At 36.2% G+C, this 15312-nt stretch overlaps 1 protein-coding gene across 5 annotated transcripts in view; it reads left to right on the plus strand.

Moving 5' to 3' along the window:
• Positions 1 to 15312, plus strand: part of DDX60 (DExD/H-box helicase 60) — a 123039-nt gene that overhangs the window by 1521 nt on the left and 106206 nt on the right. For 4 of the 5 annotated variants that reach the window (XM_059374208.1, XM_059374209.1, XM_059374205.1 and 1 more), the window contains exons 2-6: positions 6579 to 6688; positions 6824 to 6893; positions 12271 to 12460; positions 13772 to 14113; positions 14969 to 15085. In XM_059374208.1, coding sequence (XP_059230191.1) covers positions 6685 to 6688; positions 6824 to 6893; positions 12271 to 12460; positions 13772 to 14113; positions 14969 to 15085 — 723 coding nt within the window. In that variant the 5' untranslated portion in view covers positions 6579 to 6684. Of the gene's footprint in view, positions 1 to 5641; positions 5759 to 6578; positions 6689 to 6823; positions 6894 to 12270; positions 12461 to 13771; positions 14114 to 14968; positions 15086 to 15312 lie in introns of those variants that run through there. The other variant, XM_059374206.1, reaches the window with a different exon arrangement.

Here is a 15312-nt window from a genome sequence, read left to right on the forward strand (position 1 = left end):
AAAAAAAAAGAATGCATTTTAATATCTCACAGGTGATTCCGCCATACCCCTATATTTCAGTGGTTTCATACAATAATAATTTATTTCTTAAAAACAATTAAAATAATGTATTCATGGTCAAGGGGCACGCATTAGTTTTCTACTGCTGCATAACCAGTTACCACAAATTTAGTGGCATAAGTCAATACAAATTTATTATTTTATAAGTTTCCATAAATCAGAAATCCAGGCACTGATTAACTGAATCCTTTTGCTCAGCATCTCACCAGACTGAAATGAGTGTGTCTGCTGAGGCTGACATCTTGTCCAGGCTTTGGTTGCTCATTCAGATTGTTGGGAGAATCCAATTCCTTGCACCTAGAAGGTTGAGGTTTCCTGTTTTCTTGCTGGTGTCTTGAAGGCCATCTAGGATTCTGTCTGTTGCTGGTCAGCTCTTCTCCAGTGTTTCAGGAACTATAGTTTTTCCGTCGAGTGGTTCCATCATTCCCTGGGCCTTATTCTCTGGATTGGACTTCTATCTTTTCCAATAATCTATGATTTCTCTTTTTTACCCTTCTCTTCTCCCTATTAAAGAGTGTTTAAATCAGAATCCAAAATAGGGTTCTGGCACTACTATGATTAGATGATATGTTTTTAAGTTTGTTTTAATCTCTTATCCTCTCATAATTTATTTATTAATAAATTGGGGTCCCTTCCCTTCTCTTTCCTTTTCTTCCTTCCCTTTATCTTTCCCCTCCCCTCCCCTCTCTTCCCTTCCTTTCCCTTTCTCTTTCCCTTTCCCTTTCCCTTTTTGGTCTTGCAGGGAGTCTCCTAGTCTTCCTGGTGCGATTTAATAGGTTCTTATAGCTTATAAATGTCTTGTCAATTAATTGTTACTACTGGAGTTTTGATCAAATTCAGGTTAAAATATTTTTTTGGTTAGAGTATTTCTTTTTTTTATTTTTTTAAAAGATTTTATTTATTTATTTGACAGAGAGAAATCACAAGTAGATGGAGAGGCAGGCAGAGAGAGAGAGAGGGGGAAGCAGGCTCCCTGCGGAGCAGAGAGCCCGATGCAAGACCCGATCCCAGGACCCTGAGATTATGACCTGAGCCGAAGGCAGTGACTTAACCCACTGAGCCACCCAGGCGCCCCTGGTTAGAGTATTTCAATAATGGTATAGTTCTATATGGAAGTAGATATTTGCCTATATTTTTGTTGTGCTATCATCTAAAAATAGCAAGATCTATTAATTCATTAGTTATAATATGAATATACATGAAATTCTCCCATTTATATTATTTGGTATCCCATTGGTTCAGTACCTATATAAGAAAGGCAATTTAACTTCTTGATTCCAGAAACCCTTAAATTTTGGATTATTATCTTTGGATACAATCCCTGGACTCTCTTCTATGAAAAATAAAGAACCTAATATACCCTCTTTTTTTTCTACAATTCATCCCTTTCTGAACCTTCCTATTTTGTTATTACATTATTTTTATACTGTCAGGGTTTATCATAGTTTACAGTATTTTAAAACTAATTCTTGTGATTTATTTCTATTTGAATCACAAACTGAAGGCCAAGTAAACAAGTTACAACATTATGTTATTTATTGTAGAAGCAATTTATATGTTTGTTTTGGAAATGTAGTTATCATTAAGACTGCTATTTGAGGGTCACCTGGGTGGCTCAGTGGGTTAAAACCTCTGCCTTCCGCTCAGGTCATGATCTCAGGGTCCTGGGATCAAGCCCCACATCAGGCTCTCTGCTTCTCTGCCTACTTGTAATCTCTGTCTGTCAAATAAATAAATCATATCATTAAAAAAAAGACTGCTGTTTGAAATGGATACTTTTCTTAATTCAAAGTATCATGGATCCTCCTATAATCTTTATGGCTTCCTTTAATTTTTCTGGGTCATATGTAGTTTCACTGTTTCCTGATTGTCCTATGCTTGTTCCCCCCAACCCCCCAATTTTCTGTATTATCTCCTTAAATAAAATTATCATTTAGGATAGGTGGTTGGTGAAATTTCTGACTTCTTGAATGTTTGGTGATACTCTCTTTCTGCCCTCTTAATGGATTGAATGACTAGATATGGAGTTCTAAGTTCAAAATATATTCCCTTGGGAACTTTGCAAATATTGCTTTCTTTTATCAAAACATCCAGTGATGCTCCTTGTTTTATTCAGTTCTGTGTGTCACATGCTATATTCATCAATTTGTATACATCAGGTCATACATTTTATTAGCTAGAAAACACAAACAGGAAAGTAACATTATTGTCTGAGTCAGTTTCATAGGTAAGTAGACTGATATAGGGAAAGTAAATAACTTGCCTAATATTATTAAACTATAGTATGTGTCAGAACTAGGATTAAAACCTAGGCATTCTGCCAATAATGCTTATGCCTTTAACTACTTTACTTATGGACTCTCTGACTTACATTTCTTCATAGCATATCTTCATCTTTCTTTTTGCTCTTGGAGCTCTGCAATTTAAAGTTGCTATTTCTAAGTGTGTGTTTCTCTTTTGTCATTATTTTTTCTTAGTACTTGGAAGAACTTTTCAGTCTAAAAATGTGTACTTTAACTGTGGTTCCATATTATTGTATGACTTTAAAGTTATATCTTTGGTTATTTTTATCTTTACTCATTTTAGAATCTTAGTTTTCTCCATCTGGAATTACTATGGGATGATCTTAAAACTTTTGAATCTATCCTTTGTGTTTCTTGGTATTTTTTCTATTTTCCAACTCCTTGTTTTTTTCTTCTGTCTTCTGAATTTCCTGGGGGTGCCTCAGATGGTTAAGTGTCTGACTTCTGCTTATATCATGATCTCAGGGTCCTGGGATGGAGCCCCACATTGGACTCTCCACTGAGAGGGAGGTTTGCTTATCCCTCTCCCTCTGCCCCTCCTACCACTAGTGCTCTCCATGTCTCTAAATAAATAAATAAATATTTAAAAAACTTTCCTGGATTTCATATTTCCGGCTTAAGATATCAACATGTCCATTTTATTGTTCTGCACATGATTTTTTCCTGAAATTATATTTAAAAAATTTTATAAGGATTTATGAGCATTTAAAAAAAGTTTTTATTTATTTATCTGACAGAGAGATCACAAGCCGGCAGAGAGGCAGACAGAGAGAGAGTGGGAAGCAGGCTCCCTGCTCAGCAGAGAGCCCATTGCAGGGCTTGCTCCTAGTACCCTGAGATCATGATCTGAGATGAAGGTAGAGGCTTAACCCACTGAGTCACCCAGGTGTCCCAAGCATTTTTTTTTTTTTTTCTGTAGCAGTTTGTTATTGTTGCATTAGATAATATTGTAATTATTGGAAAGCTAATTTGAACTATTCTGTCCTTGAGTCATGTTTATTCATCTGGCTTCTTCTTAATACCCCCCAAAGTCTAATGATTCTATTTTTAAAATTTACACATATTTAATGATTATTATGATGAGTAATTGGCTTTATTTTCCGTAATGTGCCTCTCCCTTAAATAAGAAAGAACTGCATATAGTGATATAAATTCTGTGTAAATGTTAAGTGGGGCATGAATTCAGAGTGATATTTCATAAGGAGTTTCCTGTAGGCTGTGTGACAGGAGAGTAGGCAGTCAGGCTGTGGAGCCCCTTTACTGTCAAATTGAGAAAGGTTTTATTCTGCCACGATGGCTCTTGTTGAAAAGTTGTATAGTGTCCAACATCTCTCATCAGTGATTGTTGTTATTTAATTTAAAAATGTTATTTCTTTCAATTTATGTATATTCTATTTTCAAATGATTTTGTTAGGACTAATTAATTAGTTTGGAGCTATCTATTTAATAAATAAACTATAAGGTATTTATTTTGTCCTAGGAGTACCATAAAAATTTTCCTGAGACATTAAGGGCACTGTGTAACATCTGGGAATCTATGAATTACCTTGTTTCATCTTATTTCGTGCAGTCTAACCCTACCTTTTCTGGAGCTCTTCCTTCTATAAGATACTTGGGGTTAATTTTCTCCTGTTTACTCAGTTCTCACTGACTCATCTTTTCTGTTTGAGCTTGGAGAACTGAAGGAAGACAATATGGATAATGTGCGTTTAGTGAGGTGGAAGATTGCATGAATCAGATGGCAGACGGTTTGCAGGAAATTCTCTAAACTTCTTTCCTGGGCAAAAGTCCCTTATAATCTGGGCTACATCTACTTTTTCTGTCTCATTTCCAATCAAGTTATTCTGTTTTATACCATATAGAACAGTCTGTGGAACCAAACTTGTCATGTGGTTTCATATCTATGTGCATTAAACCAGTGCTATTTTACTGTCTGAAATGTGATCCTCTTTATCTTTACCTTCTCCAGTATATCCATAAAACCTCAGAATAGAGGACCTCTCCAGCTGATTGAAGAACTCTTTCAATTCGCTAATAGCTTCCTGTACATTTCTGCTGGATCACTCAGCACATTATACTTTTTTATTTAATTCTCTTTAAACCGTTACCAGATTGTAAGGGTCATGTGTTAGGTATATTTTCATATGTTGCAGCAAGTATAAAGCTTGGTGAGGAGTAGATGCTCTATGTATTTGACAAAAGGTAGAATGACTAGGTAAGTGAGAGACCATACTTTTGCCCCTGTCTTCATTAAGTGTTTCCTAAACGTTCCATTCCAACCCACAGTAATGTCTTCTTTCTATAAGCTTGTTCATTTTTATAGTTATAAACTTCCTTGCATTGTTATTTTAATATTTAAAATCATTGTGTGCCTCACCATTATGTTTTCCTTACTGTCATATAATGTGAATATCTATCTATTTATCTATCTAATCAAATCATCTGTCTCTCATCTATTCATCTATCTATCAAGTTTCATTGCCCTAAGACACAGTATGACATGTTTGAGAAATGTCTCAATATTTGGTTTTTCTGACAGAATGCTCAAGTTCATTCTCTTCTGCCTCTTTGACAGTTCTTTCTCAGGTACCTTTGCAGATGCTTCCTCTTCTCTCTTGGCATTTATTGTGTATTAGTGATCTATATAACTGGATTTTTAGTTCTTTTTTCTTCCATGATACTGTGTCTCTTTGTCCAAGCAAGCTCATCTATGTCAATGGACTTGTTTGCAATAATATTAAAATTACTCACATATTCAGGTCTAGCCCAGACCTTGTGTTTGACCTCTAGACCTATATATTTATTTCATTATTTTTATTTTTATTTTTTAAAATTTTATTTATTTATTTGACAGAGAGAGACACAGCGAGAGAGTGAACATAAGCAGGGGGAGTGGGAGAGGGAGAAGCAGGCTTCTTGCTGAGCAGGGGCTCGATCCCATGACCCTGGGGTCATGACCTGAGCCAAAGGCACATGACCCATGACTGAGTCACTCAGGCACCCCACCTATATATATATATTTTAAAAAATTTTATTTATTTATTATGTCAGAGAGAGAGTGAGAGAGAGAAGAGGGGAGAGCACAAGCAGGGGGAACAGCAGGCAGAGGGAGAAGCATGTTCCCTGCTGAGCAAAGATCCCGATGCGGGACTTGATCCCAGGACCCTGGGGTCATGAACTGAGTCAAAGGCAGATGCTTAACCGACTGAACCACCCAGATATTCCATAAACCTATATATTTAATAACTCTTGTTACTTATCCTATAATAGGTCTTGAAATCAAGTCAAACTCAGACTTGCCACAAATTTGAATTCATGATCTTTCCCTGAAATGTGGGCTTGTTCCAAGGTTTCCTGCCATGGGAATGTCCTAGTCCTTCACCCTGCTGCATCAGGTAGAATCCTAAGAATCATCCTTGACAACCCTCAATCTCCCCTCTTCTCCATCCATATCAGATCCATTACCAAATTGTGGCAAACTTACCTTCTAAATATTTAATATCCTTAAGTGCCCAAACTACCAACAAACTGTATTACATCAAATTATGATCATCACCCTTCTAAACAATGTTTTTTCTCTCTGCTCCAGTAACAGGAAATTTGGTCCCATTCTATTTCTTCTCTCTCTATTACTATATATTACTATAGCCAGAGTAATCTTTCAAAATGTAAAGCCACCATAACACTACCTGTTTAAAATCCATCAGTGGATTTTAAGATGAAAACATGCCCTCAAAGGCTCTGCATGCTCTTCTGTTTCTGGAACCCTGTAGCACAGCTAGCTTTTCCACCACCCTCTCCATTTCAGCCTTGCTGGCTTCTATTTTGGATCTAGTACCACCCACGTTCCTTCATGCTATAAGACTTTTGTACATGGTGTTTGGATATGCCCTCTTCCTGGAATGCTACTCTTCCCTACTCCTTTGTTTAATTAATTCTTGTTTCATTTTTCAAAAATCAGCTCAGCATTACTTAGGGAAGCTTCCTCTATTCTCTTTGACTTTGTCACATTTGTAATTTTCCACTGTTTATGTAATTATCCATTAATATTCATCTTTCCTGATGGACTTTAAGCTCCATGAGAACTGACAGCATGTTGCCTTTTGTTCATTTTTGTATTCTTACTGCCTGATGTTTTGCTTAATATACAATAGTTATTCAATACTATTTGTTGATGGAATAAATGAATTTCTAATTTTTCTTCTTTCTCTGCAGGTCTGTCATTTTCATTAAAAACTGCTGCTTAGAGGTACCAAAGTAAAGGATATTTGCTATATTTAATATTTTCCATTTCCAGTCCAAGGCCCAGATAGCAGCAACAATGGGTAATTTTTAATTGAAAGTTTTTATAAATTATAAAATAATGATTATTTATGCTATACAGATTTAATTTTTTTATAGATTTAATAGAATTAAAATAACTATTTCTTTTTCAAATAATAAGCAATCCTTTTTTACAGGCTTAGAAGAACACATGATGTTTTTAGAGAGAATGTCACAGCTAATTTTGAGTGAAGTACCAAAAGCTGAGTGAGTATTATAAGAAAGAAAGAGATGTAGAGTTTGACAGATTTCCTATTGTCTATTTGACATTAAGTAGTGTCGGTCTAAAAAAAGTAATGCCTGGTTCCATCAAGATGGCAAAGGAGTAAGGGACTCCATTTCAACCAGCCCCCTCAATTTAGCTAGAAATCTACCAGGGCACTCTGAATGCCACATGAAATCAGCCTGAGATTTAATATTATACACATCTGGATCTCTATGGGGGCAAAGGATCATGTTGAGAGGTACAAAAGACATAGTTGGGATTGCACAGACAGGTACTGGAGGATAAACAGAAGGGGGAGGGAGCTACCAGAAGCCCGCCATTGGAAAGTAATACCCCAAAGCGAAAGTGCCCTGCACTTGGGGACCAGCCATAACTTGGAGACTGGTGGCTATGAGAGGGAAGGGACTAATAACAGTATTCAAACAGAACAAAGGGGCTTAAGGGATAATTGCTGGGACTGGTTGGCCACAGGTGTGGACCCAAGCTCATTGTCCTGGGACTGGCTGCAGTGGTTGCCCACCCGTGCCTAAGAGGACCCAGCTTGGATTGGAGGCCACAGTCCCAGGAGCAGCAGTCACCAGGGCTGGGCTTGCCTGGACCAGTATTGCTCACAGTTTTGGTCGCACAGAGGTGTAGAGACAAATGTGGGCCTCAGTTGACCATTGGGAGGGTTGCTGGGGATGCATATTGCCTGGGGAGGCTGTGATATTCAATGGTGCTTCTAGAGGAGGAGTCTGTGTGTTGTGGAAGATTCAGAGAGGAACAGACCGTGTGGCTTCTCTCTGAGGCCAAAGTCAGGGTGTGGACAGTTTACTTTGCTCTGACCCACAAAAAGGTACAAAAAACTGCCAGAGAACAAAAGCCTCCAGATTTAAAAAAGCCCGGAAAAACAGGTTTCCATGGAGCCCAGCCCCTTGATAGTGGGCAGGGCAACTCTGCCCAAGCAGGATTGACTGAAAAACAATGCAAAAGGCCCCTCCCCCAGAAGACAAGCTGAAAGAATAAGAGGACAACCACCACAGGGTCCCCATAAAACCGTAAAACCTGGACACCAGGGCAAAGCAGTATAATCAAACTCCTGGTATTGTCCCACAGCCTGTACATTGCTTAGATACAACTTTTCTCTCTCTCTCTCTTTTTAATTCTTTCTAATGACTCTTGGTGTTTTTGTTGTTGCTGTTTTGTTTTGTTTTAACCTTCTTATCATTTCAACTAGATGTTTAATACAACATATTCCGTAGTAAAACTTAAATTTTTTCATGCATATGCTTTTCTCTTTTTCTTTTTTAAATATATATAGATATAGGCTTCACTGTAGTCCTTTTCTCCCCTATTCAATACCATATATATATACCATATATATATATATATATATATATATATATATATATACCGTGTGTGTGTATGTGTGTGTGTGTATGCCAGTTTTAATTTCCCTGTATCTCTGGGAAGTAGAGTTCTCTAACAGAGAACTCAAAATACACCCAGGAAGAACTGAAATACCTTTCCTAGCCCACACTGAGGGATTATAACCACCTTCCCCTCACTCCCATTGTTTTATTTTGGGTGCCTTTTCTCTTTCTTCTTTCTTTCTTTTTTGGTTGGTCTTTGTTTTTGTACTTTATAAATCTTACTCTTGGGGCTCATTTCGGCTGTTTTTTATTTTTGTTTGTTTGTTTGTTTGTTTATTTCTTTTTGGTGGTGACCAATAGCTCTGAACCTTCCCAGGAAGCACGTTGCCTAGATAGTGATTGGTATTTTTGGCTGTATACCCCCTTGACCACAACTCAACAGAATGACTAGGAGGAGGAACTCCCAACAAAGAAAAGACCCAGAGACAATGGCCTCTCCCACAGATCTAATGGATATGGATCTAAGCAAGTTGTCAGAAATAGATTTCAAGGTAGCCTATGAAGACAATAGTCAGGTTGAAGAAAACTACCAAGACTGAAACAGGAAGGAATTGACAACATGAATAGACCCATAACCAGTAACAAGATTGAAGCAGTGATGAAAAAAACCTCCCCAAAAAATAAGAGTCCAGGGCCTGATGGATTCCCTGGGGAATTCTACCAAGCTTTCAAAGAAGAAATAATACCTGTTCTCCTGAAGCTGGTTCAAAAAATAGAAATAGAAGGAAAACTTCCAGACTATTTCTATAAAGCCAGCATTACCTTGATCCCCAAACCAGGCAAAGACCCTATCAACAAGCAGAATTTCAGACCAATATCCCTGATGCATGTGGACACCAAGATTCTCGACAAGATCTTAGCTAATAGGATCCAACAGTACTTTAAAAGGATTATCCATCATGACCAGGTGGGATTTATCCCTGAAATGCAAGGTTTGTTCAACATCTGCAAATCAATCAAAGTGACAGAACATATAAAGAAGAGATAAGAATCACATTGTCCTCTCAATTGATGCAGAAAAAGCATTTGACAAAATACAGCATCTGTTCCTGATTAAAACTCTTCAGAATATAGAGATAGAAGGAACATTCCTCAACTTCATAAAATCCGTCTATGAAAACCCACAGTGAGTATCTTTCTCAATGGGGAAAAGTTGAGAGCCTTTCCACTGAGGAACACAAGGATGCCCATTCTCACCACTGTTGTTCAACATAGTACTAGAAGTCCTAGCAACAACAATCAGACAACAAAAAGAAATAAAAGGTATTCAAATTGACAAAGAAGTCAATATCTCTCTCTTCACAGATGACATGATACTCTATGGAGAACCCCAAAGACTCCACCCCCAAATTACTAGAACTCATACAGCAATTCAGTAATACGGCAGAATACAAAATCTAGTGTATAGAAATCAGTTACCTTCTTATATACTAGCAAAGTAACTGTGGAAAGAGAAGTCAGAGAATCATTTCCATTTACAATAGCACCCCAAACCGTAAGATACCTGAAATAAACCTAACTGAAGAGGCAAAGGATCTATACTCTAGGAACTACAAAACAGTCATGAAAGAAATTGAAGAAGACACAAAAAGATGGAGAAACATTGCATGCTCATGGATCAAAAGAATAAAAATTGTTAGAATATTTGTGCTGCCCAGAACAATCTATACTTTCAATGCCATCCTGATCAAAATACCAATGGCATTTTTCAAAGTGCTGGAACAAACTATCCTAAAATTTGTATGGAACCAGAAAAGACCCCAGGTTGCCAAAGAAATGTTGAAAAAGAAAAATAAAGCTGGGGCCATCACATTGCCTGATTTCAAGCTATATATACACAGCTCTATTACAAAATAGCATGGTACTGCACAAAACAAAACAAAACAAAACAACCCAGACACATAGACCAATGGAACAAAATAGAGAGCCTAGATATGGACTCTCAACTCTATGGTCAACTAATCTTCAACAAAGCAAGAAAAAATATTCAATGGAAAAAAGTCTCTTCAATAAATGGTGCTGGGAAAATTGGACAGCTATATACAGAGGAATGAAAACCGACCAATCTCTTAAACCATACACAAAGATAAACTCAAAACGGATTAAAGATGTGAGACAGGAATTCATCAGAGTCCTAGAGGAGAACATAGGCAAGAATCTCTTCTACAGCAGTCACAGCAACTCCTTTAAAAACACATCTCCAAAGGCAAAGGGAAACAAAAGCAAATATGAACTTTTGGGACTTCATCAATATAAAAAGCTTCTGCACAGCAAAGGAAACAGTCAACAAATCAAAGAGGTAACCCTAAGAATGGGAGAAGGTATTTACAAATGACATATTAGACAAAGGGCTGATATCCAAGATCTATAAAGCACTTCTCAAACTCAACATCCAAAAAGCAAATAATCAAAAAATGGGTAGAAGATATGAACAGACATTTCTCCTAAGAAGAACTACAAATGGCTAACAGACATATGAAAAAGTGTCTGTTAAATGAAACACAAATAAGTTCAGTATCATTAGCCATCAGGGAGATTTAAATCAAAACCACATTGAGATACTATCTTACACCAGTTAGAATGCTGTGAAGTGTGTAAACCTGGTGATTCACAGACCTGTACCCCTGGGGATAAAAATATATGTTTATAAAAAATAAAAAATTATATATAAAAAAAAAGAATGGCAAAAATTGATAAGGCAAGAAAGGACAAATGTTGGAGAAGTTGTAGATAAAGGGGAACCCCCTTACACTGTTGGTGGGAATGCAGGTTGGTGCAGCCACTTTGAAAAACAGTGTGGAGATTCTTCAAAAAGTTAAAAATTGAACTATCCTATTACCCAGCAATTACACTACTGGGTATTTACCCCAAAGACACAGATGTAGTGAAAAGAAGGGCCGTATGCACCCCAATGTTCATAGCAGCAGTATCCACAATAGTCAAACTGTGGAAAGAGCTGCGATGCCCTTCAACAGATGAATGGATAAAGATGATATGGTTCATACACACAATGAAATATTACTCAGCCATCAGAAATGATGAATACCCAACTTTTGCATCAAAAGGGATGGGACTAGAGGAGATTATGCTAAGTGAAATAAGTCAAGCAGAGAAAGTCGGTTATCATATGGTTTCACTTGTGGAACATAAAGAATGACATGGAGGACTTTAGGAGAAGGAAGGGAAAAATGAAGGGGGAGAAAGTGGAGTGGGAGGTGAACCATGAAAGACTATGGAAACTGGGAAACAATCTGAGGGTTTTAGAAGGGAGGGAAATGGGGGAATGGGTGAGTCTGGTTATGGGTATTAAGGAGGGCACTCATTGCTTGGAGTGCTGGGTGTTATATGCAAACAATGAATCATGGAACACCACATCAAAAACCAATAATGGACTGTATAGTAACTAGCATAGCATATCAAAAAGTAATGCATATCTATCTTAGTATATGTCATAGTATATTTTAAATATAATTATATATATATACATATTTATATGATTAATAGAACTTTGAGAGCTTTTTGATGCTGAATGGACACAGTTTTCTCTTGCTTTATTTGTGCATAACTGTCAATGAACCTATTGTTCTATAAAGAAATAAGATTGATTAAGTGGGAAGCATTTAATACCAGTCTATATGCAGAATAGAGGTGTTAAATTCTGATTCCAATCCAGATACTGATACGTGATCTTACACAATTTGCTCTTATCTCTTTGAACCTCAGTTTCTGTATCTGTAGAATGATAATGATCCTGTCTTTTTCCTATGAAGGATAGTCATGCATATGGATATATTTGGAAAGCATAGCATACAGCCTGACATAAAATAATTACTCTGCAAATCACTTGCTGATAATAGTGATGATGGATAATAATAACAATGCTACTGCCTTTTTTGGGCTTTATTGAGTCAATATGTAATTTTTGTTTTAACTTTTTTCATTTTAGATATTCCAGTTTATTCAATGATTTTGTTGAATCTGAATTTTTTCTGATTGATGGAGATTCATTACTTACTACATGCATATGTGAGAAATCATTAAAGCCGGGGCAGGAGCTCCACTTCTTTTATCTGGTTGAATACTATCTTATGGATCTTACCAGTAAAGGAGGACAATTTGCCATAGTTTTCTTCAAGGTAACGTGACAGTAGAGTTCTTTACTATGATTTAAGAGCCAGAACTAAAATACCTTACTATTTTGTAATTTTCCCCCTTATTACAAAGTTAAATATATCTAAAACAATTCAGAAAACTTAAAGAGAAGAACAGAAAAAAATACTTAAAATCTCAGTATTCAGAAATTACCATATTTAAGATTATATTTTAGTGATGCTTGGGTGACTCAGTTGGTTAAGTGACTAGGTCATGATCCTAGGGTCCTGGGATTGAGGCCCGAGTCTGGCCTCTTGCTCTTCAGGGAGCCTGCTTCTCTCTCTGCCTGTTCTTCCTGTCATTCCCTCTGCTTGTACACACACTCTCTCTTTCTGTCAAATAAATAAATAAATCTTTTTAAAAAAAGAGTATATTTTATTCTCAATAATTAAATTTCATGTAAAGACACACAGGATCATGAAGGAGGATGAGCTATCCTCTCAACCAAAACTCAGTTGATCTCTGGATTCTACTTTTCCAACTCTGAAAACTGCATCTGTCTTCAGAACTCAGCAATTTATTTGAGCCTTGAAAATGTCAAACTCCTTAATACTGCTTTGCTTATTATTTGCCCTATAATAAATACTTCTGAGGGAATATATTTGATCTTCTTTTTCCAATTATGAATATAATTAGTAAAATATTAAGAGTTTCAAATACAGGTAGGTATAACCACTACCACCCCTTCCTTATTCTGTCCCTAAAGGTAACCTCTGTGTTTCTCTTAAGGATTTTGGAGTATATCTGTTCAGTCACTTTGCAATCTACATTCTTGCTAGATTTTTAAACATTGCTGACTTTTTGCAAGCAATGTTTTAAATAAAGAGCCAGGATTCTTGTCTAATGTTGACAGTCTAGTTAACTGTACTAATTCTGATCTGTTGAGAAAAAACTCTGCTGCTTCAGGAAGATCATTCTAAATTGGAAAAGTCCTCTCAAAGTGATTCACCTTGGCTTCCTGTTCTGCATAATTTATATCCACCATTTGCTTTTGCATGTTTTTCTGTCCTTTTTCTTTCTGAAGTGACATTGGAGAGAAAAAGAATCAGAACACAAAAGGAAAGTGGGATAAACCTTGACTATTATGTGCCTGCTTAAAGGGGACATATGTATTTAAGTCCAAGTTGTGATTTATGGCTTGTATTTGAGAAATGGCTGTCAAGGCTTAAGGTTCTATTCCTTGACTAAAGCTGAACAAAACTGTGTTGGAATACATTCCTTTAGTGACTTTAATGATATATGTAAACCAGTTAAATGATAATTTCAAAAGAATATACTTTATCCCATCCCCACAGGATGCTGAGTATGCATATTTCAACTTCCCAGAACTTCTTCCACTGAGAACTGCTTTAATTCTTCATCTTCAGCATAATACCACCATTGATGTTCGAACAAAATTTTCTGGATGCCTGTCACAGGAGTGGGAAGCTTTCTTGGCAGACAGTTACCCGTATTACCTGATAGTTGCAGATGAAGGCCTGAACCATCTACAAACATACCTTTTCAACTTTTTAATTACTCAGTCTTGGGCGATGAAGGTCAATGTTGTGCTTTCCTCAGGGCAAACATCCGATATTCTTCGACTTTATGCATATCTTATGCCAAGCATGCATAAAAACCAAAAATTTTTCAAAGAGGTAACCGATACCTAAAGACAAATTTCTTCTAGGATTTTATAAAATTTAATGACTCCAGTCATTAAACTCTTTCCAACTCTAGTTGCCTACTGTGAGTAGGAACATTCCTGGGATTGATTTTTAATTGGGAAGAGGTACTATAATCACTTGATCTCCTTTTATTCTGGTGGAGCAATTTCTGAATCTGAGTTTGAAGGGTGCCTTAACAAACATGCTTCCCAATCTCTCCTTAAGAAGTTTTTTTTTTTAAGTGTTAGATTTTATCTCTAGTATAATAATGTATTTCCTTGTTTAATGAAAACTCATTTTTAAGAGGTTATTTCATTTATCTCTTTACAGATGTTATGTGCTCAGAATAAAAATGTGGTGTATGTTGATAGTGGTTGTTGCTGGGTGATAGGTACCTGGGGGAAGATTATGCTATTCCTTATTTATGTGTGTGTGTGAAATTTTTCATAATAAAATATGGTGTATTAAGTGGGCACACTCTTTGAGATGTTGTAAATGTTCTAAATTTAAATTGTAATGGTGGCTGCACAACTCTGTAACTTCACCAAAAGCCATTGAATTGTCCCCTTAAAAAGTGAGTGAATTTTATATTATGTTAATTATACTTTTCATAGAGTTGTTAAAAATGCACTAAATTCCCGGACAAAAATTAATTCAGCAAAAGCAAAATTGTGCTGCTTGGTAGGCTTTAAAAGAATTGATGATATGTAATTACATTAGTGTATTTTTTTTTAAACTAGGAAATACATTTTAACGATTGTATCTTCAGTATATGATTATCTGTAGTTGGAAAGTGATTATATATTTTATTTGTGACAATTTATCTGACTTGCCTTCCTTTTACAGAATAAAAAGAAGATTGAGAGTGCTTATAAAACCCTGATTAAACAATTGGAAGAGTATAGAATTTCAGCACTAGAATCTCTTTTTGGAAAATTAAAATGGAAAAATATGATGAAAGAGGTACTGAAACCTTAAAAAAACCCCTTTTTATTTGAGTTAATTTTTTGATTATGAAAAAGTTGCAGAAATAGTACTGATTTCCCATAGACTTCTTACCCAGATTCCCCTAATATTAGCATCTGATGTGACCATGGTATATTTTTCAAAACTAGGAAATGAACATCAGCACAATACTATTAACTAAGCTTCACACATTATTTGAGTTTCACTTACTTTTCCACAAATGT

This window comes from Mustela nigripes, chromosome 1 (genome assembly GCF_022355385.1).
Source record: "Mustela nigripes isolate SB6536 chromosome 1, MUSNIG.SB6536, whole genome shotgun sequence".
Lineage (NCBI taxonomy): Eukaryota > Metazoa > Chordata > Mammalia > Carnivora > Mustelidae > Mustela > Mustela nigripes.